Source organism: Bubalus kerabau, chromosome 4 (genome assembly GCF_029407905.1).
Source record: "Bubalus kerabau isolate K-KA32 ecotype Philippines breed swamp buffalo chromosome 4, PCC_UOA_SB_1v2, whole genome shotgun sequence".
NCBI classification, from domain to species: Eukaryota; Metazoa; Chordata; class Mammalia; order Artiodactyla; family Bovidae; genus Bubalus; species Bubalus kerabau.
The window spans coordinates 34,567,248-34,593,585 of record NC_073627.1 but is presented as its reverse complement, the minus strand read 5'-3'; the positions used below and the strand labels follow the sequence as shown (position 1 = coordinate 34,593,585).

The following is a 26,338-nucleotide window of genomic DNA, read 5'->3' as shown; positions in this document are numbered from 1 at the left end:
ATGGCAAACTTACGGTTGAGACCCCCTGAAAAAACCTGAAACTTATTTTCTTCGCGCAATAGCTAACTAAAATCCAAGTCCAGTATCTTTCTTTACCGCTGGAAGTGAAAGTCGCTCAGTCGTGTCCGACTCTTTGCGACCCCACAGACTATACAGTCCATGGAATTCTGCAGGCCAGAATACTGGAGTGGGTAGCCTTTCCCTTCTCCAGGGGATCTTTCCAACCCAGGATCGAACCCAGGTCTCCAGCATTGCAGGCGGATTCTTTACCAGCTGAGCCACAAGGGAAGCCCCTTTAATGACGGGGGTACGTGCAAAACGGAGGGGAACGCGGGATGAGATTCTGTGACTCAGGTGAGCAGGCTGAGTGGAGGTCAACCAGAGGCCAGGTAGAGTGGTTTCTGAGGTCATGACCAAGTGGTATGGGAAGGGCGCAGGGCTGACCGACAGCCGAGACTAGCAAAGGCAAGGCTCTGGTATGTACTCACCCCGGGCTTCGAGGGGCGCATGGGGTCTCCGCTGCCCTTCCGCTCCGGTCCTGACGACCCGGGCGGCGGCGGCATTGCTGTGCTGAGGGGGCGGCTCCCCAGGCAGCAGGCAGCGAGCCCCGAGGCCCGCCATGCCTCCTCTGGCCTCGCGCAGAGCCGCCCTAGCAAGACGCTAGCGGTCTCCTTCCCTGGGCCCCAAACTCCGAATCCGCGAGGCAAGAGACGCCAAAGTTGGCTGCCCGGAAGCCGCATTATCCGGCCGGGAGCGAGCAACAGCCCCGCCATAAGCTCGAGAGACCGCGCCTCCTTTGACCCGCCCCTCGACTTCCGGCGCCGTTTCCGCCTCCTCCGGAAGTGAGGGAGAGCCGCTCTTTCCGCTGCGCTCGATGGTGACGCGGTAGCCCATCCGGTAGCCAGGGAGCATTTCGGCGAGGAGCTGGCCCGCGGTAGGTGGTTCCTCGCGGCCGGAGGCGGGGCGGACCGGGCTGGGCTGGGGTTTCGCGGGCCGATCCGACCGGGTAGACGGCCGGGCTCGCGGGATGGGGCAAGTGCCTGAGGAGGGGGCAGCCTCCGGGGCTGGGCTCCGCGGCGTGTCCTGGGCCGAGAGGCCTGAGTACAGCTCAGGGACCCCAGGCTTCGGCGCCCGCAGCAGCTGCTTCTCCCCCGGCGCCCCCAGCCTTGGAAAAGAGAAAACGGCGCCGGGAGACGGGCGGGATCGGGCAGCCCCCGTCCCCACCCTGTCGGGCGCCCTCGGCCAGCCCAGCCAGGAGGCTTGTCGTTGAGCGTTTTGCACCCATTGCACTTGAAATACTGTTTGACTTGAAAAAGAAAAAAAAATTGATTAGGATATTTGAGTAGTGCAGGGTGACAAGGACTAGTCAAGTATGACCGAACTCCCTGGAACTTATATTCCCAAGTTATAAGGGACCGAACTACAAATAACGGCACTGTACGGAGTAGTGTTTGTTCTGTGCTATATCCCAGCCCTGGACTTGGTCCCCCTGGGCTCTGTGATTGATACAAGCCTACGTTTATTTAAGCCCACTGCTAACGAGGGGTGTCTTCCTTGGTAGCTCAGACGGTAAAGAATCTGCCAGCTATGCAGGAGACTGGGGTTGGATCCCTGTGTCGGAAAGATCCTGTGGACATCTCCAGTACTCTTGCCTGGAGAATCCCGTGGACAGAGGAGCCTGGTGGGCTACAGTCCATGGAGTCACAAAGAGTCAGACATGACTGAGCGACTGACACTAATGAGGGGGAGAGCACTCACAGGTTTATTTTTAATTCCTTGCGAAAATTTAACTCATGTTCATTCTGTCTTGCCTTTGCTTCAACATCTGCTGTCTTAATCTTTCCCTTCTCCATCTCTGAGGCGGATTTGCAAAATATAGGGGAAAAGAAAAAAAAAAAAAAAAAACAGGAGAAACCAGTCTTCTAACTTCCTTAACTTTGAGGTTTTTTCTGAGCAGAAGCATCTGGCGATGGTGACCCTGGGACATGATATTTTCTATGAACTGGCATCTTTAGCTAGTGTGCTCCTCTGCTCGCTAACCAGGAAGTTGGTGGTCTGCTATTACCCATGTTTCGTGATTCCTGAATTATGCTGGAGTTCTGTAGAATATCTGCTGGAAGTAAATATTTACTTAGCACGTCAGATCGTTTTTAATTGAACAAATTTTTCTGTCTTGAACTTGCCTGTGGTTAAGGTCCCCCCTCCCCCCCCATGTCTCTGTTTCCCCAGGGAGAAGTTATTCCTCAAATCGACAAAAAGACACAAAAGTTCCTTGCTTATTCAGGCAGTGAGCATATAAAAGTTGTTCACCTCTTTGCTCAGTTGTAGGTTAACTGATCAGACAGCCGTCAGATACATTAAAATTGAATTCAATGTTTTTTCAGCTGATCTGTTAACTCTTATTTGCCAGAGTGATTCTTCTAATAGCTTGTTCCTGTGTTTGTTTACTGAAGTATTTTTATACAACTTCTTCATATTAAATTTACAATGTTAAATAAAATAGTAACTTCTAAAATAGTTCCTGACTGAAAGTAGGTGTCCTGAGCTTTTGATAGAATTATTTGGTGTCTGGGGAAGAAGGGCATGTGTGTGTGTTTAGTGTATATTTATTAAAAATTACAGACTTGAATTTGACTTCACAGGAACTAGAATGCCTGTTCATTAATATGTTAATACCCTTTTGTTAATTGCTGCTCTTCTGCAGAATAGAGATTATCTATTTTACAGGTTGAGGACTTGATAATTTGGACTTAAACCATCAGACTTTAAATGCACTTTTCTCTACCTGGCTACCTAGTGGATTGACTATTAAGTTTAATATTCATCTTACCATTTTCTTTAGTCCAGTAGGAAATTAAGACATTTATAACATAGTTACCTTTTTCATCTTCTTTATTTAGAAAGCTATTTGGAGGTTATGGATTATAAGCCCGAACCTGAACTCCTCAGTGAGAGCTCAGAACGTCTCTTCTCCTTTGGAGTGATAGCAGATATTCAATATGCTGATTTGGAAGATGGCTATAATTTCCAGGGAAACAGAAGGAGGTACTACAGACACAGTCTTGTTCACTTACAGGGTGCTATCGAACACTGGAATCAAGAAAGCAGCCCGCCCCGTTGTGTGCTTCAGCTTGGAGACATCATCGACGGATACAATGCGCAGTACAAAGCATCAGAAAAGTCACTGGAACGCGTCATGAACACATTCCAAATGCTGAGAGTCCCTGTTCATCACACGTGGGGAAACCACGAATTCTATAATTTCAGCAGAGACTATTTAACAAACTCCAAACTTAACACAAAGTTTCTGGAAGACCAGATTGCCCACCATCCTGAGACTGTGCCCTCGGAGGATTATTATGCGTATCATTTTGTACCATTCCCTAAATTCCGCTTCATTTTACTCGATGCTTATGACATGAGTGTCTTGGGCGTGGATCAGTCTTCTCCAAAGTACCAGCAGTGTCTGAAGATACTGAGGGAGCACAACCCAAATACGGAACTGAATAGTCCTCAAGGTGAATTATTCCTTTGAGCTGAGAATCTTATACATTGTCTTTAAATTCTTCAGCTACCTTTTATGCAGCAGGAAGATGGACGATAAGGTAAAAGTATACTGTCCTGTTGTTCAGGGTCAGGATTTCTCACTCGCCTCAAGGCACATGGAGTGGTGGCAGTTGGTTCAAGATTCATTTATGTAGCAGATGTCTGAGGGCCTAATATTCTGGCCGGGCACTTTCACTAGGGCGCCTATTTCAGAGCTATAGGCAGTACTGACAGCACCGCTTTTTTGTGGACCGAGTGGAGGAAGCAAGAGAAGAAAGTGTGCAGGACAGATAATAAACGAAAGAGAAGTGATAAACGCCACCAAGAAAATATAGCATAATATTACAGGAAAGGACTAGAGGTACCATTGTAGTTAGTTGGCCAGAAATAGCTTCTCTAAGGAGAAAAGCATTTCAGCTGAAACCTGAGTGAGAAGGAGTCATCATCCTTTGGAAGAGTGGGTGGAGCACAGTGTTCGAGACAAAAACAAATGCAGAGATGCAAAGCAGGGTAAGACCTTGTTAGTGAAGCACGCACAAGGGTCTGGGGGTGAAAGTGACTTTATAGTGACTCAGTGGACATGAAAACAGTCTATTTTGTATTCAGTGTAACTAGGAGCAAGGAAGTAAGCAGAGGAATATTGAGATCAGGAGTAAGACACAGCGTGATTTACGTTGCTCTAAATTCTTTTAGTTCCCTATTTTAAGTCAACTGCTGCAGAGTATTCCTGAAGAAAAAAGCACGAGTCTCCCCCCGGTAGCTAAGTTTGGATGCCCGAGTGAGAGAAGTGTTGACGTTTGACGGGTGTAAATGACTGGATTCGTTTCAGGACTTCGTGAGCCCCAGTTTGTCCAGTTTAATGGTGGATTTAGCCCAGAACAGCTGAACTGGCTGAACGCAGTTCTTACATTCTCGGACAGAAACCAAGAAAAGGTGGTGATTGTGAGTAAGTATTTACATGATTCTGTTACTCTGGCATTTTAGAGAATGGGTTTAGTTAAAGCATACTAACAATATTTAATATTGAGATGTCTCTTTTTTATAAAATAAAAGCTTAGTTTAAAACTCTTTGTTGAGAAACAATCTGAATATAAAATTAATGTTTAAGAATTGTAAAATAAAAAGGAGAAAAACATATATTAGAGATTGTGATTTGGCCTTTTAGGTTTCAAAGTAGAATTTCCCCAAATAGGATCAATTTGTGTAGCGAGGTGTGTAAGTGAAAAATTCCGGTCCAGCCCCGGCCCACATCTCAGCCTCAGGAGTCCTGCTGGTGGGTACAGTGGCCTCTGCTGCCCACTGAGAGCAAAGCTGGGGTCCCAGGAGACAAGTGTGAGAGGACCGCCTGGCAGGACTGTAAATCCTCCATGCGGTTGCAAGGAAATAAGTGTGTTTGTTTTCATTTAGAGTCATTTTTCGCGGCATACTGCCACCAGAGATCATAGGAATCTGAAGGTGCTTAAAGTACACTCACATGTAGATGTGTGTGGGTGCGTATGCGCATTCTCACTCACACACATGAACTGAATTTGGGTTGCGGTATGTCTGGTGTACGTGGTGTGGGGGCTGAGATTAGTTCTCCTGTTTAAAATTGACATTGCCTGAAGATTGGACTGAGGGGCACGGGGATGGCATGCCCTTCTGGCTCTTGTTTCTGTGATCCATGTGACTGGACAAATGTTCAGTGTACACACTGCAGTTTTCTTATGTTGTATCAAATGAAACTGTGAACATGAAGTCCTTTTGAAAGTGACAAGCTTTTCAGATAGTCGGTAATATAAAATTATATCCAAGGAATTCCCAGGTTGTCCAGTGGTTAGGACTTAGCGCTTTTCACTACTGAGCCCTGGATTCTATGACCCCTGGTTGGGGAACCAAAATCCTGCACGTCGCGTGGGGCAGCCAAAAAATAAATTATATTTCTGTAAATCAGTTTTTACTTCTCTGTCTTTCACTGATGTGATAAGATGGTGCATGAGATGGTGTTTTATTCTTAAATTTTATTCAGAATAAAGTGTTTCTAAAATATCAAATGTCATTCAAGGCTTGGAAAATTAAATAAGGTGCCCTCAGGGGTGATAGCCCTGATGTGACACTGTTTGGTTCTGTAATAAGTGGTCTCCAGAATGGGATACTTCTTGTCTCTGCTTCTTGGTTTTTGCTGCCAAAGTGTACCTGTTAATTTTACCTGTACTGAATACTCTGATGTCTTTGAACCCAAAGAGATTGAACCACGTAGCTCACGGCGTGCAGCTCCTGAGTCGAGCCCCCTTTGTCATCTCTCCTTCTGTGTTCCTGTTTCTTTGCGCTTCTCTCTGTGCACCTGTCTGCATTAGCTTCTGATAGGTTTCTTCCCATTTCGCTCTCAGCTCAGAGGCCAGGTAAACAAACCTGTAATAACTGAGTGCCTTGGGTTTTCTTTAGCAAAGTTTAAAATGGCTAATAGACATTTTATTTTGTTTCTTCACTTTCATTTTGGCTACTCAGTGGTATTTGGCCTACTCAAGTTTTGGCCATTCAGTTGGAAGGATGGAATTGCTGTTAGCTGAGATATGGAACCACGGCAATAGGAGGGGTTTCGGGTGAAGAATTCAGGAGTTCAGGTTTGAAAATATTTTTCATGCGTCAGATGCCAGGAGAGAGACTGAGTAAGCATTGTGGACATACTTGTCAGAAACTTGGAGTCGAAGTTTGGGCTGGATATCTAAATGTGGAAGTTGAATAGACCTGATGTTTAAAATCGTAAATTACTAAGAGGTCACTATGCTATTAGGGGTAGATAGTGTAGTGTATCCCAAGGAGCAAGCATTCGGGCAGCCCGGGTAGGGCCCAGAGAAGTGAGAATGCAGTAAAGGAGGGTGGGTATCAGGAGCAGTCAAGGTTGGGAGAAGAGTAGGGGCATGGCGGTGTTCTGGAGCCAAGTGTTTCAAGGAGAAGGGAACAAGTGACTGTGTCAGACACCACTGGGACTTGATAGATGCGTCCAGCATAACATTGGGTCTAGAAAGTCACATGGCCTCCTTGGACTCTCAGCCCTTATCACAGCTCGAGAGTGGTGGTGGTGGTGGGGTGTGTGTGTGTCTCTGTCTGTGTGCCAACCCTCTGTTACCGCCTCCCTTTTTTTTTTTAATAAACTAATAGTTTTTAAGCAGAATAAAAATATTCAGAATAAAAATAAATGGTAACAGAGAAAAAAGGAAAGTGATTTACTAGGAAAGAGTAAAGACCAGTGAGCTATAGCGCCCATACTTGGGCATGAAACCGCACCTGCCATGTGATGTGGCCTCACACGTGTCTTGGCATCGAGAATCTGAAGTTCTGCCTCTGTCTCCTGGGGAAGCTAGTGTGAATGTTCCCTGCTCTAACTTAGTTTTCTTGTGTACAATGGCTGTGACCATCTTGACCTGGAAGTGTTTAAAGTGGCACAAGTCAGTTCTTTATAAAACATCAAGTATACAAATGACATATAATCCATGGGCGCCTCCCTAGACTGTTCTGTTACTTATGAGCAGCTCGTTCTATGTGTGTGACACTCATATACATGTAGGAAAGTTGGCAAGACTGGATTCCAGCATGGCATCTGCCTGACCGGTGGCTGCCTTTGCTGACCGCCCTGCCCAGGTCGCCCTCCGTCTCCCCTGGTGTTTGTGCATCTTGAGACCCTGAGGCCGTAGATCTCGGATTTCTGCCTGTACAGCGGCTACTGTCCCCTTGAGTATGAACCGTCTCCCCCTTCTTTATGCTCCAAAGACGTGGCTGTAGAGTATCTAGTTTTTTGCGTATGTTGATTCTTTCTGTTCTCAGTCCAGGATGAGTAGCAGTACACATTTTCTTTTTCCTGAGCACTCGTTGTTAGCCTGTTTTTTGTGAAAGAGGTATTTCTTGACCGGTTCATAACTCTTCTTCTCTTAAACAGGCCATCTTCCCATTTACCCCGAGGCCTCTGACAGTGTGTGCCTGGCCTGGAATTACAGAGACGCCCTGGCGGTCATTTGGTCTCACAAGTGCGTGGTGTGCTTCTTCGCCGGCCACACTCACGACGGCGGCTACTCTGAGGACCCTTACGGTGTGCACCACGTCAACATAGAAGGGGTTATCGAAACAGCTCCGGACAGCCAGGCCTTTGGCACCGTTCACGTCTATCCTGACAAAATGATGTTGGAAGGGAGGGGCAGAGTTCCACACAGAATTATGAATTACAGGAAGGAATAAGCCTTCCTTCCATTTTTGGTCTCATTTTGTTTGTTTACTTTTATAGACAGAGACTGACTTGGCTTTGTGGTTTGTTTGCCCCCCATTCCCCAAGACTCAGTCTCGTTATTTAGGATTCTATTTGCATAACAGATAGCCATAAATGGCTTCAATGTGTGTTAGCTCGTAAGATACTCTGAAGCGTTATTTTGGGTAATATATCCCACGCTGAAAATTGGAAAGAAGATGAATGAAAGTAGCCTGAGTTAAAGCAGGGAGGAGTCTGAGGTGGGAAGGTGGATATAATCCTCAAAACAGACACTATTTAGCCTTACCTGAGATGTTTTTTACTTTTTACAAGGAGAATGTATTCATTCACTGTGTTAGCCATGTAACTTAAAATTCACAATAAAAAAGTAAAATAAGCCCAGGTAAACTTTTTCCGTTTACCCAGCTGTGTGAATGAGCTGTGGACACTTTTTGCTTATAGAACCCATCATATTTGTACTTTTATGGGTTTATGCTATTTTGTAAGCCAAAAAGATCACCAGTTGCCTCACAGGTAAACAAATGGCACCTCCGTTCACACAGGTAGATGTGTGGTCTCCTTGCACACCTCCTGTGATTTCAGCCAAAGCAGGACTGAGCACCGGTGTGACTGTGCCTGCCATCTTGCCTGTCTGGGCCCCCAGCCGGTGCTGTGTGAGACTGTAGTAGGTAAATGAATTTACCCCTGACTCCCTTCATAGACAAGTGGGGCATTTTTAACTGCGTTGTCATATATTCTGAGGCTTATTTGCAAAAACATTTACTCAGTGGCAAATGAGGACTGTTCAAGTGTACAGAGAGTGTGATTCAGGGCCTAAAGAAGGGGACGACAAAAGCCAGCGCTAGTCAGCGTAGTGTGCCTGCTGAGTACCAAGGCGCAGTGGGGTACAGCGTGTGCGTTTCCACTGGCTGCTGTGACGAACTTCCCCAAACTCGGCGGCATGAGCTGTGTGTGTGTGTGTGCTCTGACAGTTCCAGAGGTCATAAGTCTGGAAACATCTTCACTGCGCTGAGAGCACCATGTCGTCAGGGCCAGGCACTCTGGGGGAGACTGCTTCCGGGCCATTTCCAGTTTCCAGAACTGAGTGGCTTGCTGTCCTTGGCTCACGGCCCCGCCCTCTGCAGAGACAGCCTCACGGCTTTCTCCAGCCTCTTGCTGCTTTATTGTCAACGTGCCTTTCTCCTCTTCTGTCTGTGTGGTCAGGTCTCCCCTTGCCTCCCTCTTAAACAGTGAGGGCATTGAGGGCTCACCCAGACAGTCCCCATCTCAAGATCCTTAATCACACCTGGGAAGTGCATACCATGATGTAACATTCATAAGAATTGGGATCCGGTTACATCTGAGGCCCTCTATTCACTTTACAGACTTGGCTATAATGTGCTCTCTGCACAGTATCAAGCACTGCTTGGAGGCTGGGTAGGAATTTGGAATTTGAAAATAAGTCTGTTTCTTCATTTCTTGACTAATAGTTATATATACAGAACCATAAATATGCACCATAAATGTGCGCTAGAACACTGAAATCCTTTATATAAGGGGACAAACTACCAGACTCTTCGCTCTCCTGACATATAGTTGGTGCTAATACTGTTTGGGTCAAATACTTCCTAAATCTCAGGAAACTGTACTACGGAGTTTGATGCCTGCGTATCATCAAACTACGGAATTTGATGCCATCAACTAAAAGAGTTGCATCCAGGTGCTTTAGAACAGCGCTGACCCACAGAAACAACCTGGGAGCCACCCTGGTAATCTGAAATATTTCAGCAGGCACATTTTAAGAAGTACACAGAAACATAAAATTAATTTTCATAATATAATTGTTTATTCCAATACATCTCATGTTATTTCAACATGTAATCAATATAAAAATATTTTACATTCTTTTTATACTAAGTTTCAAATGTAGTGTGTGTTTTATGCTTATAATCCATCCATTTGGACAATAACTTTTCATTGGAAAAACTTGGTCTGTATTTAGGTACAAAATTTACAGTTGAAGAAGTGGATTCACGTAATTCAGTTGTTCCAAACAAGCTTAAACCAAGTGTTCCAAATACATGTATCAGTTTCCTCATAATTGATGTTTGTAAATTACAACAAAAAATTAAAACTTCTTCAGTAAGTACATTTCAGGTGCTCAATACACCATGTGGCTTGTGGTCACCAGATGGTGCAGCTCTGAAGTGATCTCTCCAGAGCTACTTCTGACACTCGTTAAGGATATGTGTATAGATTTTGGTCTTAACTTTTCAATTACATGGTAATTAATATTCCCTATCTGCTGCTTTTTGGTCCCAAATTCCTTTATTCTAACTAACTTTCCTTTTTTTCCAAGACATAGTTGTTCACTTTGTTCACCCAAAGTCCTCATTTAATTCATGGCATCTCATTTAATTCATGGTGCCAGTCCAGTCTAACGATGTTAGTTCAAGGCCAGAGCCCTCTCCTAAACTCCTATCTATCATCCAAACCCTGCTTCCCTCTGTTCCCCTGTGCAGAAGTCTTTATGTTTGGAATGCTCTCATTTTATCTACTTTAATCTTCACAATTCTATAAATAAGTAGGCAGGCTGATATTTACAGATAAAGAATTATCCAAAAGATAATTTCAATTATCTTTGGACTTCTTTAATTACAAAGAATTAAAGTAGATTTATATATTTGTCCAAGTCACATGGATAGTGATGAAGCAGAGTTGGAATTCATCTTTCTTAACTTTGCTGCTACACTATGATAAAACAGAAGGTCAGATCCTTCTCTTACTAGTCCCATCCAGTCCTGTGTTGGTTCTTAGGATTAAAAAAAAAAAAATTCATCTCTAGTAGTAACTGAAATAAATTCCTAGGAAGTCAGCTTGTTACAACCATGTTTATAAAAAATCAAGAACTCTGATTTTAAGAACAGGATTCTTCGTTTAAATCACCGTCTTGCAATGATCTGGCCAGGAGGAGCGCATCTCCTTGTTTATATATATGTAGACCCAGGAGATAAACGGGAGAAAAGCAACTGTGGTAGCAATGGCCAGCTGAATTCTTCCACCACCTGGAGCCCTGCAGACACACAAAAATGATTAGAAACAAAAATCCAATAAAAATAATGATTTGGTTTGGTAACAAATATGAAGACTGAATTTAATACAACATCACTGCATTTTTATACAGTTTTAATTTTTTAAATTGGAATATAATTCTTGTAGTTCTTTATATGTTCCTACTGCAAATCCTTTTTTTTTTTTTTTTTAATGTATTCTACATAGCTTTTCCTGCTCACTTAATAATGTCTTGTGAGGAACTGAGATCATTGATTAAGCAGTGTTAAAATGGATCCTCACCTAATGATTTTAGTGTCCCGTTGAGGAAAACTTTTTCTCCTCAAGATTTTGAAGATACTAAATTATGTTTTCTAAAAGTTGCATCGTTTTGATTTTTACATTAGATCTATAATCCACCTAGAATCGATTTTTATGAAAGTTGTAGGGGTTGTTTCTCTTTTTTCTGTATCGATATTCAATTAGTCCATCACTATTTATTGTAAAGATTACCCCAGAGCGCTACCATTGTCCTAAATCAAGGTTCTATATGTACATGGAACTGTTTCTAGACTCTTGTTTCATTCATTTATCCTTTTGCCAGTATGGGTTTATCGTATACTCACAAAGAATCATTTAGGTGTTCTTTATTTTAATATTGAGATCTTTAATTTCTCCCATAATGTTTTATAGTTTTTATAGTTTTGCTTGGTAGGGATTTTGCATCTCTCTGCTATATTTAGTCCTAGGGTGTTGATATTTTGATATTATAAATGGTAACTTTTTATTCTTATTGTTTTCTGTTATTGCTGATTAAAAATAAGATTTTAGTAAATTGACATAGTATCCAGCAATCATGCCAAAATCACCTATTTGAAGAACCTTTTAGATTTTTAAAAAATTTTCTACATATGTAATTAATGTTATCTGTGAATAAGGAAAATTTAATTTTTCCCTTCCAATCCTTGGGCCTTTTCTTTCTTTTTCTTGCCTTATTGTACTGGCAAGGACAAGAGCTAGAACAGTGGTGAGAAGCGGCAGCAGTGGCCGCTTCTCACTCCTGATCTCAGAGGAAGTATTCAGCGGCTCCCCATTAAGGGTTGTTCTTTGGTATAGCTACCCTTTATCAGGGAGCTCAGTGTTGAATAATCTCCCTGCAATGCAGGAGACACGAGTTTGATCCCTGGGTCCAGAAGATCCCCTGGAGAAGGAAATGGCAACCCACTCCAATATTCTTGCCTGGGAAGGTCCATGGACAGAGGAGCCTAGCAGACTACAGTCCATGGATTCATAAAGTGTCAGACACGACTTAGCGACCAAACAACCACCACCCTTTATCAGGGTAAGTCTGTTTCTATGAGTTTTTATTATAAGTGGTTATTGGGTTTTATCAAATGTTCTTTTTGTATAGATATTTTTTTCTTTCCATTAATCTGGTGAAAAACATTGCTTGGTTTTCAAATGTTAAACTAACTGTATTCCTAGAAAAAAACCAACTTGGTGGTTGGGTCATGAATTGCAGGACTTCATTTGCTAATTTGTTTAAGGTTTTCCCGTCTGTGGTCATGAATGAGACTGCTATATAATTTCTTTTTTTCTTTCCTTTTTTTGGGTGGTAGGAGTAACATTCTTGTCAAGTTTTGGTATCCAGATTATTCTGCCCTCAACAAATAAACTGGAAAATATTCGTTCTTTTTCTGTTCTCTGAAAGAAGTTTGTTTAAGGTTGGCATTATTTCTTCTTTAAATATTAGGTAGAATTCTGCAGTTAGGCCATTTAGAGTTTTCTTTTAGGAAAAGTTATCTACTCAATTCCTTTAACAGTTACGAGACCATTCTGAGTATTTCTTACTGTGTCAGTTCTGATAAATTGTATTTCAGTGAATTTGTGCATTTCATCTACATTTTCATATTTATTGGGAAAAAGTTGTTAATAATCTCCTCTTATGATTTTTGCAGTGTCTGTTGCATGGGTAATAACTTTCTTTTTCAGTCCTGATTATTGGTGTTTTGTGCCTTCCTTTCCTTGCTCTAATTATTTCTACCTTTTTAGTCTTGCCAGGGTTTATCAATATTATTAATCATTTCAGAGAATGAAATGTTGATTTTTTTTTCTTTTTATTTCATTGGTTTCTGCTTTTGTGTTTATTTTCTCATTATTTCTTTGGGCTTATTTCGCTGTTATTTTCCTTACTTCTGTGGAAAATTCTTAACTTCTTGGAAGCTTAACTCATTGATTTTTCAGCCTTTTTTTTTTTTTTTTCTAATACATGTATTTAAGGCTATAAATGACCCCATAAGCATGCTTTTTAGCCACCATCCCACAAATTTTAATATGTAGTGTTCTCTTTATCATTTAGTTCAAAATATTTTCTAATTTTCATTGTGATTTTTTCCAGATGTTCTTTGGAAGTGTATTTCCTGATTTCCAAACATACAGTGGTTATATAATTATTATTTTTGTTAATGATTTCTAGCTTAATTGTACTGTGGTCAGAGAACATGCTCCATATTACAGTTCTTTGAAATTTTGGGGGACTTATTTCATGCTCAACATGAAGTCTTTTTGTAAATATTCAATGTTTACTTGAAAAGAATGTGAATTCTGCCCTTCTTGGTGCTAGTGTTCTATACATGTCCATTAGGTCAATTTTTTTTATTGTGTAGCTAGTCTTCTATATCTTTATTGATTTTTAAAATCCTCTTGTTCTGTTAGTAACTGGAAAAAGTGTATTAAAGTCTCCCAAAATGATTGTTAATTTTTCAGTTTTTCTTTTTTGGCTTGTCAGTATTTATTTTATCTGTTTTGAGGCTATGTTCATTATATATGCCTTTTATTAATAAGTAGTGTTGAGATCACCAGAGAGCCAAAGGGGAAAAAGATAATATTGCATCCATTCTTTTTGCCATTATACTAGGATAAATTCTAAACAGGTCAAAGATTTAAATGTAAAAATGAAACCATACATGTATTAGGAGAAAACTTAAGTAAGTTACTTAAAACCTGAGAGGAGGGAAAGTTTTCCTACCTGTGACTCCAGATCCAGAAGCAGTAAGGGAATGGATTGATCAATTTGGATACATTAAAGTTTTTTTTCATGGCAAAGCATACTTTGCATGAGTAGAGTAAAAGGACAATAAAAGCAAAAAAGAATGTTCATCTTATATCACAGACAGAGGGTTAATAGCCCTAAAGAGCTTCTAAAAGTAGAGAAGACCAACTGCCTTAGAAACTGGTTAAACCTACATCTCTCAGAGATGAACTAACGTGTATAGAAAAAGAAATGCAAATGGCTCTTCATCATACGAAAACACGCTCACCTTAGGCTCACCATAAGAGAAATGCACGTGAAAGCTACTACCCGTTTCTCAACTAACCAGTTAGTAAGACTTCAGAAATTTGACAATACACTCTGTTGGTACCATTTTTACTATCAAGCGATTGGATACAGTCTGAACAGTAGAGGGCTGGATGCATATACTGTGGACATATCAACAAGTCTTCATATACTACAGAATGATCTCCAGGATGTGTAAGGGTAAAATGAAGAGTACAATTGTGTATAATGTGCTTCCACTTTATCTAACAGTGAATGCATGTATTTGCTCCATTAAGAAAGCATGGAAGGATAAACCACAAAGTAGAAAAAAGGTTTACCTGTAGAGAAAAGGGGGGAGTTAGGTTTTGGGGATAGAGAAGTTAGAGCCCTTTGAATGTCCTCTGTTTTGTAGATCTGTATGTAGAACCATATAGATATTTTACATAATTATAAAACAATATATTTTAAATAAAGTATCCCTAGAAATTTAAAGTAAAATGAAATAAACTATGTATTCACTTGGTGAGATTAGCATACAGAGTAACCCACGTAATTTGAATGTGCATCCCTTAAAGAGATATTCCCTAACAACAACAACACAAAGTACCTATTTTCCATAATTATATTGTTATTCTGATTGTGTTTGTATTGTCAGATAAGTCAGATGAGTTGTGTTGAGGTATCTGTGTAAAAATATATATACATATAGATACTTTATATATATTTTATATACTCATACATATGTATGCATATACATTTATGACACAATACACACGTGAGTATGTGTGTATATACACACACATACATATGTACATATATGTGAATTTCCTACTTCTAACCACTAAAAAGAATGAACTCAACCCAGTAGCAGTGAGCACCATTTATACCCAGAATGTGACTTCTAAATACTATTAGCTACCAAAAGTAATGAAGGCTTTTGGGGAAAATGGTTGATTCCAGGTCTGTGGCATAAAATGTACATCTTAGCATGGAACATTTTGTCAGAAAGCAAGGAAGCAATCAAAATTTACTAAGACCCAAAAAACTAAAAGTTTACTAGGATCATGTTAAACTTGTGGAGCCAACGTAAATAAGTGCCACTGATCAAAGATGGAACAGTTTAAGCAACTGCCGCGGACTGAAAAAACATCAAGTATGTTGAGATCTATGACTTCATAATGGTACTGTTAAATAAAACTCACTGGTCACTTCTGGAAGATGCCAAGGCAAGAAAAACTCATTATTCTGAAAAATGGGAAATTAAGAGAATCAACTCCTTTTCCTCTTACGATTTGTATCTGAGTAGTCAAATAATTGATAAGTAGAAGTTTTAGAAGTTTTCCAGGAAAAGAAATGATATAATTAGAGTATCAGCATTCTGCAACTCAAATGAATTAGTGGATTTAGGCAATGGTCATCAAAATTTTATAATAATGTTACAGAGAAACATCTAGGTGTGATGTACATTATGATGGAAGTACATACCACCACCCATGAAGTGGTCTTGCTTGGTGGTGGTGGTGATGGTGATGGTGATGATGATGATAAGAAGAAAAGAAGAAGACAACAACGATGACCAGCCTGTGCCTAAGCCTGTGATCTTACCACCAGTTTATAGGAAATATGGAGCACAGAGGAACAAGCATTTATACAGTGGTGGAAATGTAAACATTGGCTGCACAACTCAATACTGAATAATTACTGTTTTATTTGTGTGTGTGTGATGGTGGTAGAGTGGTTATTTTTTAAGTGCTTACCTTTTAGAGATACATACTGAAATACATAAAACATAAAACAATATGATGTTTGAGATTTATTTCAAAATAATCAGGATAGTGATAGATGATACAAGATTGGATATATAATAAATGTTGAAAATGGGTGATGAGTACATCTGATTCATTATATTAGTCTCTCTGCTTTTGAATATGTTTAGATATTTCAAAATAAAAAAACAAAAATTTTTTCATTACCAAAAACAGTCCTCTACTCTAATGCTGATTTTAAAGTCTACTTTTTAAAATTAAAATGTCTATACAGACTTTCATGTGGTTGGTGTTTGTATACTGTGATTTTTCCACCTGTTGACTTTCAATCTTTCTGATTCTGTGTACTTAAGAGTTCTCTTTTGTAAGCAGTGTTTGGTTGGGTGTTTAATCTTTTTATCCATTTTGAAAATCTTTGAATCTTTATTGGAATATTTACATTTAATGTAATTTATCATATATTTGAATGTAATTCTGTATCTTAACATCTGCTTCCTGTTTCCCCATCTGTTCTGTGTTTTTCTCTTCTCCTTTCCTGCCTTCTATATTCCTTTTCTCTTAGTGGTTACCTCTTATTTTTCTAAGATTTTTTAAATATTATTTTTCTAATAATCTAAGGTTTTCTCCTAGATTATTACCACATGAATCCTTGACTTATCAAAGTCTGATATAAGTTAGTACTTTTACCCTTCCCAGATAATTCAAGGACCCCAGACTGCTTTAGCTCCATTTTTTTTCCCGTCCAACTTACATGCTCAGTTGTCATGTATTTTTCTTTTTCTATTACTGTTTTACAAAGTTAATATTCACGTATATATACCTCCAGTTTTATATTTTATTTGCTACTCACTTTTCCTCTATCTCTGAGCTTCCTTTTGAGATCACTTTCTCCCTGAAGGACACCCTCTTAGACTGGCAGCTCCCTGCGATGACACAGAAAACTGTGTATTGTGGTATTCACAAAAGTATAAGTGATCATGAACACTGAGCCAACTATTGTTAGCTTCCCCTACAGAAAGGGAAGATTTCTCTCAAAAGATTCCTGTTTACATTTGTGTCAACATTCTCATTCACCTACTTGAGCACATCTGATTTTAACTGATGGGTCGATAACTTACTTTGAAGAGCTGTGGCACAGGCCCAGCCATGCTGTGATGATCACGAGACCAAACAGCTCCCTACAAAATAGCAGAGATTTCATTTTTTTTGAAGAGGCTATAAGTGAGATGCATATCATTCCATTTTCTCCCTGACACTTGATTCTGCTGATTGTCTGATGACTTCCTCCAAGATACAGAGCATCTACAATGACACTTGATTCTGCTGATTGTCTGATGACTTGCTCCAAGATACAAGCATCTACAAAATACTTTCAAGTCTGGCCATGACTCATAAATTACTTTTGTCAGACCCTTTAAAGCCCTATATGAAAATAAACTTCATCTTATGAGGCAGATATGAACTTCATGATTGTTTCCCAATTTATAGATGAACAGAGAAACAACTACAGTCAAGAAGATAATCCCAGATTTGATCAGGCACTCTCTTCATATTGTCTTAGAGGGGTCAGTCTTAGGCAGGTTGAGCTCAAATCGGTAGTTCAAGTACACATTGTAGGAGATCAGGTCATGTCTTAGAGGACAGGGAGGATTTGTCAAATGAGTCAGTCTAATGATTTGGGGATGGGTATATGCCTCTAGCAGAGAAGGCAATGGCACCCCACTCCAGTACTCTTGCCTGGAAAATCCCATGGACGGAGGAGCCTGGTAGGCTGCAGTCCATGGGGTCGCGAAGAGTCGGACACAACTCAGTGACTTCACTTTCACTTTTCACTTTCATGCATTGGAGAAGGAAATAGCAACCCACTCCAGTACTCTTGCCTGGAAAATCCCGTGGATGGTGGAGCCTGATGGGCTGCCGTCTATGAGGTCGCACAGAGTCGGACACGACTGAAGCGACTTAGCAGCAGCAGCATATGCCTCTAGAAATATTTGTTTAAAGGTCGTATCTTCCACACAGAGTAGAAAATAATTGTATTTGGCAAGTACCACTTGGAAACCCCTCTGATTTCACTGAATCTCATTGGCTTCAAGTAGATGGGGATTGATTCAAACCATCTGGTCTGCATTCCCATCCCCAACCTGATGTAGTTTGCAAAGATTAGGGCCTGTAACAGCAGCACAAAACCAGTGGGACTTAACCTACAGGACCCTCAATCTTGGTGTTGGCAGATGTTAGCAGTGGGACAGAAAGGAAAGGAACGGGGGCTCTTTGTGAGGCCAGGGAATCAAGGGTGGGGGGAAGCAGAGGAAAAGGTGACAAAAGCCGGTGGGGAGGGGGGAAGCAGTGGAAGAGGTGACAAAACAAGAGCCAGTGATGGTGACAGAGGGTGCAGAGGACAGGAGATGCACAAGGGCAAGGCTGGCAGAGGTCCCCCTCTGTGGAGGCCAGTCACACTTGTAAGAGTTGGCTTGTACCAGGACTGAACCCGGATGCTGACAGAGTTTTCACCTCATTAGACTGGACTGAACATTATGGCAACACAAGGGGGGCCAAGGTCCAACTGCCTGATGGTCATATAAGGTGATGTGTAGCAATGATCATAGAGTGTGGTAGACAGTGCTGGGTTTAAATCCTGGCTCCAGCTCCATCACTGCCTCAGTTTCTTTAGCTTGTAAAGGAGATATCTTCCCTGCCCCTCGAAGTATAAAGTTAAGTTGCTCAGTCGTGTCCAACTCTTTGCAACCCCATGGACTGTAGACCACCAGGCTTCTCCATCCATGGGATTCTCCAGGCAAGAATACTGGAGTGGGTTGCCGTTTCCTTCTCCAGGGGATCTTCCCGACCCAGAGGATCGAACCCAGGTCTCCCGCATTGCAGGCAGACGCTTTAACCTCTGAGCCACCAGGGAAGCCCTCCTCAAAGTATTGGGGGAGTTAAATCACCAAGATAAGGTGTTGTGAAGACACACATTTCTCAGTTCTTCCCCATCCACTCCGAACGGTGAAAACCACCACTTACTCACCTGCCTTCCTCTTCATGCAAGAGGTTCTGTTTCTTATGAAGCAAGAGGTTGTATGCCAAGCTGATAGCCCACAGGACACAAAGGAATATGTGTATTGCAGACACACTCTTCCAAATAAAGTTACCTAAAAACAGACATCCTGGTGCTGTTAATCATGGAACCACGCCCCAGAGAAACAAGATTTCTTTGTATTGGCTTTTCATCTGCCTTCAGGGAAAGCATACAGAAAAGGCTGGGGGGTTTTTGGCTGTTGTTTTGATTTGTCCTCAAATCAAAAGGTTAAAACAGAAGTGAAAACAATACTTATAAACTTAAGTGGACATTTATTATTTTGGTTGTCCATAATCTCCCATTTGGATGCTGACGACCCGTCTTTTCTCTGGGGAACCACCCTTGCCACACTCTCCCACACACATCCCGGTGTCCCAGACGACTGGACACTAACAAGGTCAATGTATTCCATCCCTTTGGTGACAGTGATTTGTCTCAGGATGAACAGACAACCAATCAGGAGCACCAGCTCCATCCTGAGCTTTTGCGAAGCTATCAGGGAAGTGGATTCTAGATTCTGTTGGACCTAGCATGGTGAAGCTGTGACCTTTGAGCGGCAGGGCCACCACGTGGAGCCCAGGGCTGAAGTGCAGCTGATGTGCAACTAAGACTGCAGAGAAGTGTAAGTTCTGAGCCGCCACTGGCGCCTGAAGCCAGCACTGCCCCAGTCTTTTCAGTAAAGGATCCCAGTACATCTCGCTTCAGCTTATAGGCCATTTGAGTTGAGTATTTTTTCATTGCTTGCAACTAACAGAGCCCTAATGGATACACCTTAAAGATGTAAACAGAGTTCTAGAGGGCTGTACAAGCAGCCTGTACATCTGCGCGATGGGAGTTTTCCCCACCCAGGCGGGAATCATTCGTCTTTATTCTAAGGCCCTGAGAAATTTCCAGCCCCACTAGTAGAAGCTAATTTAAAGAAAGTGAAGAATAACCTGCAGGACTGATATTCTCCACTAGTAAGAAAATATGAGTAAACAGTGAAAAATTTTTTCTGCTATAAGACACTTTTATAGAATAAAACTGTCCAATTTAGGTTTAATGAATTTTTAGGGCCGTAAAAGGTGAAGCAGCTATGTTTTGCCCCTGACTGAGGTTGGTGACCTGTGGCCCATACAAGCCAGCTATTTTAAGTGAATGTTTTATATGTATTCTCACCTGGGATATATATGTGTAAGGAGTCCAAGGAGAAAGTTATGAAACAAATACACGATAAAGCCTCTGTGTTATACAGCCATTCATTGACTCAACAAGCATTGGGTACATGAGTTAGACATGATCCTGCTTTTAAAGGGCCTACAGTCTAGATGGAGGAAACATATATAAAAGTGTGCAGGAAATTGCTGGAGTTACTGTGATGGATTCCCTGGTAGCTCAGATGGTAAAGAATCTACTTGCAATGCAGAAGACCCAGGTTCGATCCCTGGGTTGGGAAGATCCCTTGGAGAAGGAAATGGCAACCCACTCCAGTATTCTTGCCTAGAAAATCCCATGGATGGAGGAGCCTGGCAGGCTACATTCCATAGGGTCACAAAGAGTTGGACACAACTGAGCGACTTCATTTTCACTTTCACTGTGAAGGTACACAGGGAGACTAGAAAGGGCAATATGTATTAATGAGAAATCCAGAGATTTGTTACAGACATTATAGACAGTTTCTATATAATAGTAGCAATTCAGATACATAGCAGTTCATTCATTTTGAATGAATTGAAAATCAGAAAGTGATGAACCAGAGTGGTACTGGGAGAAGGATTTGTATAGAGTAGATAAATAATAGACATTGATCCCCACTGAGTATGGAAACAAAGTTAGCAGTTTGATTGTTGCTGATTTTCCATTAGCTTAGTGGCTTAAGAAATAAGCGCAGTGACTGAAGCCCATCTCTCTCGGGCTGTTCCACATCAGCATCAGAGATGCTGGGATCCAAGTGCATAAAGCCTGTCTTAGTATGGCACGTCCGCATCAAGTCTTCCTGAAGATGGAAGGGGATGATCTAGATTGGAATTCGCCTCCTCTTAGGATCAGAAGGAAGAAGAAAGACATGGAGGGCTCCAGTTTTTTTACTGGGAGTTGGGCAGACAGACTCTCGTTATTAAAAGGAAATCTGATGTTCCATATTACCATTGAGAATTCAAGGTTCATACCTGTGACAAGAGGGTTAAGTCCAACAAGCAGGGTCAGAGTGGCAGGAATCGTATACATAACCTGTGAGCAGAAAGGAAATTACAGGGGTAAGAAGGATGCCCAATATAGGAGATGTTCCGAGACGTTTAGGGAGTAAAGGAAGATGACACCAGTGGTGGTCCCACGTGCCATGATTTACCTCCAGCTTTTAGGAACAGCCAAGGAAGTGGTAACCTCGGCTTTTACAGCACTTACCGTGTCACGGTGTCATTTTACCTGCCTTCTTCCTAGACCGTAGGCTCTTCCAGGAAAGACTTATTCATTTTCAAGCTCTAGCAGTGATCTCAAGACACAGTGACCTAATCTCTCCCAAGTGACATCCATGCCTAAATGGCCTTCCCCTACTTTTCAAAAATTGCTCTATGAAAAGTAGGACTTGAGCAGCCATAATTAGCTACGTGGCCCTGCTGAGTCTAGACCCATGGGCCATCCAGCCCCATACTCCATCTGCAAGTGAGACCACAGAAAGTTTACTAACAGTGTATGGATCACATGTGCCCAATAAGATCAGGTTCTTCATTTCTGAAACTGATAACCTGGTTTGGAGTTGCGAAGACTGGCCCTGAAGAGGCCTCATTCACAGCAAGCAGGCAGATTCTAGAAAAACCTATTGCTTATGTATCATGGGCAGAGGACAAGCAGAGGTGGGAGGTTTATAAGAAGCATGGGGGCCTCCCCAGAATGTAGCTATGAGCCACATCAATCGTGATGGCTAGTTAGAAACCACTAGTTTATCTGGACGTTGTCAGGGCTCAACATTTTAAGTGATCTGCTGTCACTGTGAAAACACACCTGTCTTGACCCTGGGGAGAGATGGTATCTGTATTACAGACCATGTTCATCCCTCCCAAAGGGTCCCCAGTGATGACTGGATTATCAGCAGGTACCGACATTTGCAAGGACAGCCATGCTGCTGAGGGTTAGACCAGACGTTAGTGTGCATATGAATTATCTGGAGGTCTGATTAAAATGCAGATCTGATTCCAGAGGTCTGGGGTAGGGCCCAAGATTCTGCTTTTCTAATAAGACCCAGGGGACACTGCTGCTGTTGTTCCAAGGACCACACTTAGAGCAGTAAGGGGTTAGTTAGTTTCCCCAGTGAAAACCTACATGACTTTGCAACTGAGGGCGAGACGGAGACAGGCAGACAGAAATTAAACACATACACATCATACAGTATTTAACTGTGCTCTCCATAAGAAGTGTTTGGCAGAGACTTTTAAATGTGCATTTAAGTATAACAGATATCTGTGATTAAAGGGTCTAAGGTCTTATTTCAGTGTATTGTAAACACATGAACAGGACAAATCTTTAAGTAATCCGTTTCCCATGGTAGCTGTGCCATGTTAATCCTTATTTAAATGCTTATCTCTGTTTTGAATGAGATTAAGGATTTTCTTTTTTTACATGCAGAGAGACTGAAAGTAATTGTTTTTAGTACACAAGTAAAAACAATGCATAGTATAAACACTCAGTAATGAACTCAGTAGAGTCCAAATATAATGGTCTTTTATCTTTTTTCGTGGATTTTTTAAACTAAAGGGTATTGTAATATTTATTTACTGTATTTAGTTTAATTGAACATATAGCCACTGAGACCCATGACAGTCATTTCTAACAATGCTCTCCCGTCTCCTGTCACTATAAAAACTAAAAAAGCCAATTTGTTTTCTTACCCTTTTTAGCAGTGAGGGGCCATCATGTTCCAGCAATGAAATGTACGGAAAAGTCTTCTGGAGGCAAGGCTGATATGCAGAGCCCTTAACACTCAATATTCATGGGTACTGACCAAGCAGGATGGATCCTAGACCATAAGCCTTATTAGTAGTAATATGTACTAACTGGATAGCAGCCTGTCTGGGGAGCTTCTTGGGAAACATTTGCTCCTTGATGAAGAAAAAGCACAGGAGGAAAACTGGTTTTGCCTCCTGCCTTGTTTCTTCCTACTTGTGATGCTTTTGTCTAGGGATGAGATGTCTGGAGCTGCAGCAGCCATTTTGTAAACATGAGGATGTATCACCTACCCATTGAGGATTGGCAGAGAAACAAGCAAGCAAGCGCAGGTCCTTGATGACACTGTTGACCATTAAGCAGCTGCCTCTAGACTTCTTCTCATGAGATGGTCTGTATGTTTATAACCTGATGCTAGTCAGATATTCTGTTATTTGCTCCTGTATGCATCCTGATATAAGTATACTCCATGCGCAATTTGTGGTAGGGCACATGAACATCAGTCAGGTACAGTACAAGCCCCCAGGACCCAGTAACCGAGTGTCAGTTCATCTGTGTGTTCATTCTTCCACTCTAAGAGTCAGTCTGGGAAGGACTGCCATAGGAAAGCTCTATGCTAGGTTGCCAAGCAAGAAGAGGGAACTGGCCCCTGACCCCTGGGAGCTGGCATAGCCAACTCCAATGCAAAGCAGAATGAGTTAGTGCTACAGTGAAGGTTCAAAGGAAGGATGCTTGGGACTTATGGGAAAGAGGTGGAGAGATTTTGTGGTGAGATGGCATTTGAGATAGACCTGGACACCTGAATAAGAGTCTGACACGGGAATTCTCAGGGCAAGTGCCAGAAGTACTATAGGTGGGCTGGGCTTCCAAGACCAAGTTGGGAAGGTAGGTTAGGGCCATATTGTGGAGGGCCAACTTAAGACGTCTTGGGAAGTGACAAAAGTTTCTGAATCAGGAAGCAATATGTGGGAAGAATTATAGGAATGTAAGAGATTAGAGGCAGCTCAAAGTATTAGAAAGGACCCATAAGGGTCCACATGGGAGGTAATGGGGGGTTAAGCTGGAGGTGAGTGAGGATGTCTGTGGGGGTCTGGTGTTGATGCTTATATTTCATCATCCAAGCATGATGTAAAGGGTAAAATGTACAGATAAGCAATTAGACCTACACTGCTTTTTGGTGGATTGTTTTTCATTTTGTTTTTTTGAGGGGAACTCAAAGACAGTGGTTGGAGAAGGCAATGGCACCCCACTCCAGTACTCTTGCCGGAAAATCCCATGGCCGGAGGAGCCTGGTAGGCTGCAGTCCATGGGGTCGCTAAGGGTTGGACACGACTGACGTTACTTAGCAGCAGCAAAGACAGTGGTAAGAAAACAGAGATATTAGAGATGGCTGAGGTTTTGAGAAAGGATGACTCAGAATGACTCTGCTGATAACAGAAATGGTGAGTCAGGAGGAAAAGTGGGTTTTGGAAAGAAAGATGCTGAAAAGGACCTTGTGCGTATTAGAGGAGTCAGTGTGACGTATTGGTGGACGGATCTAGGAGTCTTTTGGAAATTCACCATTAAGCTGGATAGTTGGAACTGCAGGAGAAATAACATTTGGAATTAAGGACATGGACCAGAGTCCTGAGGAAGAGGCAGTTTGATTTGATGCAGGGACATGAGAATCTGGACAATAAGAATATCAGAATGTGGTTATATTTATATGTGATATTATATATACTGTCATTCCAAATGCTTTTACTTGTTGCTACTTGTACAAAGTCAACATTATAACAAAGCTTAAGATCATCTCATCGGTGATACTGTATAGTCTTAGATGCCTCTATTAAAAGAAACAAAATCCAGATATTTCAGAAAATGTGTGGAACAAATTCTCCCCTCCTCTAAATGGTTTAGTCAGAGCATCAGTTCAGTATATACTGTAGGTTTTATGGGCTTTAATTACTTTTTGTGAATATAACTCACTGAATAAGCAGAACCACAAACCTTAAGCCTGCCATTTTCTGGTCCAACGTTTGTTGGAGTTTCTGGGTAGAAATTCATGAGGATTGGTTCACATGACCTTGAGAGGTCTACTCTGTCTTCTGAAAAGTGTTCTTAGTTGGCCTGTTTTATTCAAAGGGAATACAGCTGAAAGGCCCCTGTATCTCTCTAAAATTCTGAATTCTCAATTTGATCCTTCTCCTCCTAATGTTTTCACATTTCCCTGGTGGCTCAGATGGTCAAGAATCTGCCTACAATGCAGGAGACCCAGGTTCGATCCCTGGGTCAGGAAGATCCCCTGGAGAAGACACTGGCTACCCACTCCAGACTGGCGGCCTACAGTCTATAGGGTGGCAAAGAGTCATATATGCTTGAGTAACAAACACTTTCACTTTTCCTCCTAATATTTTAGGAAAAGGCGCTTACTTTTGATTTCTAAGCTCTTAAGTACACGAAGCAGGGAGGAAGGCAAACAGACACACTGCATGTTTCCTGCAGTTCCCTGATTCTTTTAGGCATGGGAGAGCAGGCCATACTCACCACCCACAGTTCTGCATCCGGATCGTTCACCTGGAATGCCAGAACAGCAGCATTAGCCCCAGGCTGTCACAGTTCTATTCCAGTATTTGGTCTGGTCTTCATTCATGTCAGCAATTTGCTAAGCCCAACAGGAGGATAGGAGTAAGACAGTCTAGTTGATGAGGTTGTGTGTGTATGTGTGTAACGGGTGCTTCTGGCTGTGTGTGTGTGTAGGGGGTGTTTCTGGCTGACCCCAGCACCTGGTTTGAACACACAGCCACACTTATTTTGTAAAGAAGTGCACAGAGGCTCTGCGAAGTGTGGGCCAAGCCCAGAATGGGTGTTTAAACGGCCCTCCAGCCTCAAGAAATGAGGAAAGCTATCGCAAGGAGGCCCTAGATCTTACTTGAAAGGATAATTAGCTGTGAGGGGTTTTGTTCTGCTTGCTCTCCGAGCTGTGCACAGCCTTGCCCCCGGGCTGCCTTTTTATAAAGGTACCCCGCAAAGAGACACGCGCCAAACCAGCTCCTTCCAGCCAGTGAGCAAACGGGATCATGTGACCGCATCTGTGTCTCAGCCCAGATGGGGTGGGGGTTCCTTAAGCATCAACCCTAATTCCCGCCCTGCCCGTACCGGGCTGGCTTCTGCGACCCCGCCGGTCGGTCGGTCTACACCGCAACCGGCCTGGAGTCGGAGCCCGGGGCTCCCCTCCCGCCGCCCCCGCCCGGCCCGGGGCGCTGACCTGCACACAGGCCGCCAGCGCGAAGAAGGCGCCCATGAGCCAGTTGCAGGCGCGCCATAGGCCCCGCGCCCCGCACCCCGCCGCCGGCGCCATGGTCGGGCGGACGGGCCGGGCCGGGCCGGGACAGACCGGTCCGGACGGGGCGCAGGTCCACCGGGCGGGGCGGTCCACCTCTGGCCCCTCCTCCCGCCCCGCC

General features: G+C 42.4%; 3 protein-coding genes across 10 annotated transcripts in view; 1 reads left to right on the top strand and 2 right to left on the bottom strand.

Moving 5' to 3' along the window:
- Nucleotides 1-849, bottom strand: part of LOC129649268 (protein SCO1 homolog, mitochondrial) — an 18,199-nt gene extending 17,350 nt beyond the window's left edge. For all 3 annotated transcript variants that reach the window (XM_055576506.1, XM_055576507.1, XM_055576508.1), the window contains exon 1: nt 489-849. In XM_055576506.1, the coding sequence (XP_055432481.1) occupies nt 489-773 (285 nt within the window). In that variant the 5' untranslated portion in view covers nt 774-849. The remainder of the gene's footprint in view (nt 1-488) is intronic.
- On the top strand, nt 811-13,574 carry ADPRM (ADP-ribose/CDP-alcohol diphosphatase, manganese dependent). 5 transcript variants are annotated; one of them, XR_008713055.1, is made up of 7 exons: nt 860-934; nt 1,562-1,760; nt 2,901-3,518; nt 4,376-4,492; nt 7,463-12,158; nt 12,436-12,540; nt 13,215-13,574. XR_008713055.1 is itself a non-coding variant. In XM_055576505.1 (4 exons), the coding sequence occupies exons 2-4, from the start codon at nt 2,918-2,920 to the stop codon at nt 7,756-7,758; spliced, it is 1,014 nt and encodes a 337-aa protein (XP_055432480.1). In that variant the 5' UTR covers nt 811-934; nt 2,901-2,917; the 3' UTR covers nt 7,759-9,899. The 5 variants fall into 5 exon arrangements, 1 of the variants encoding a protein (XP_055432480.1); XR_008713054.1 differs by lacking the exon at nt 12,436-12,540; XR_008713052.1 differs by having other exon boundaries at nt 12,436-13,574.
- Nucleotides 10,643-26,338, bottom strand: TMEM220 (transmembrane protein 220). 2 transcript variants are annotated; one of them, XM_055576509.1, is made up of 6 exons: nt 26,143-26,338; nt 25,422-25,451; nt 21,125-21,185; nt 18,927-19,050; nt 17,020-17,079; nt 10,643-10,838 (listed from the first exon to the last, which is right to left on the bottom strand). In XM_055576509.1, exons 1-6 carry the CDS (start codon nt 26,233-26,235, stop codon nt 10,703-10,705), a joined length of 504 nt encoding a protein of 167 aa, XP_055432484.1. In that variant the 5' UTR covers nt 26,236-26,338; the 3' UTR covers nt 10,643-10,702. The 2 variants fall into 2 exon arrangements, with proteins under 2 accessions (XP_055432484.1, XP_055432486.1); XM_055576511.1 differs by lacking the exon at nt 17,020-17,079.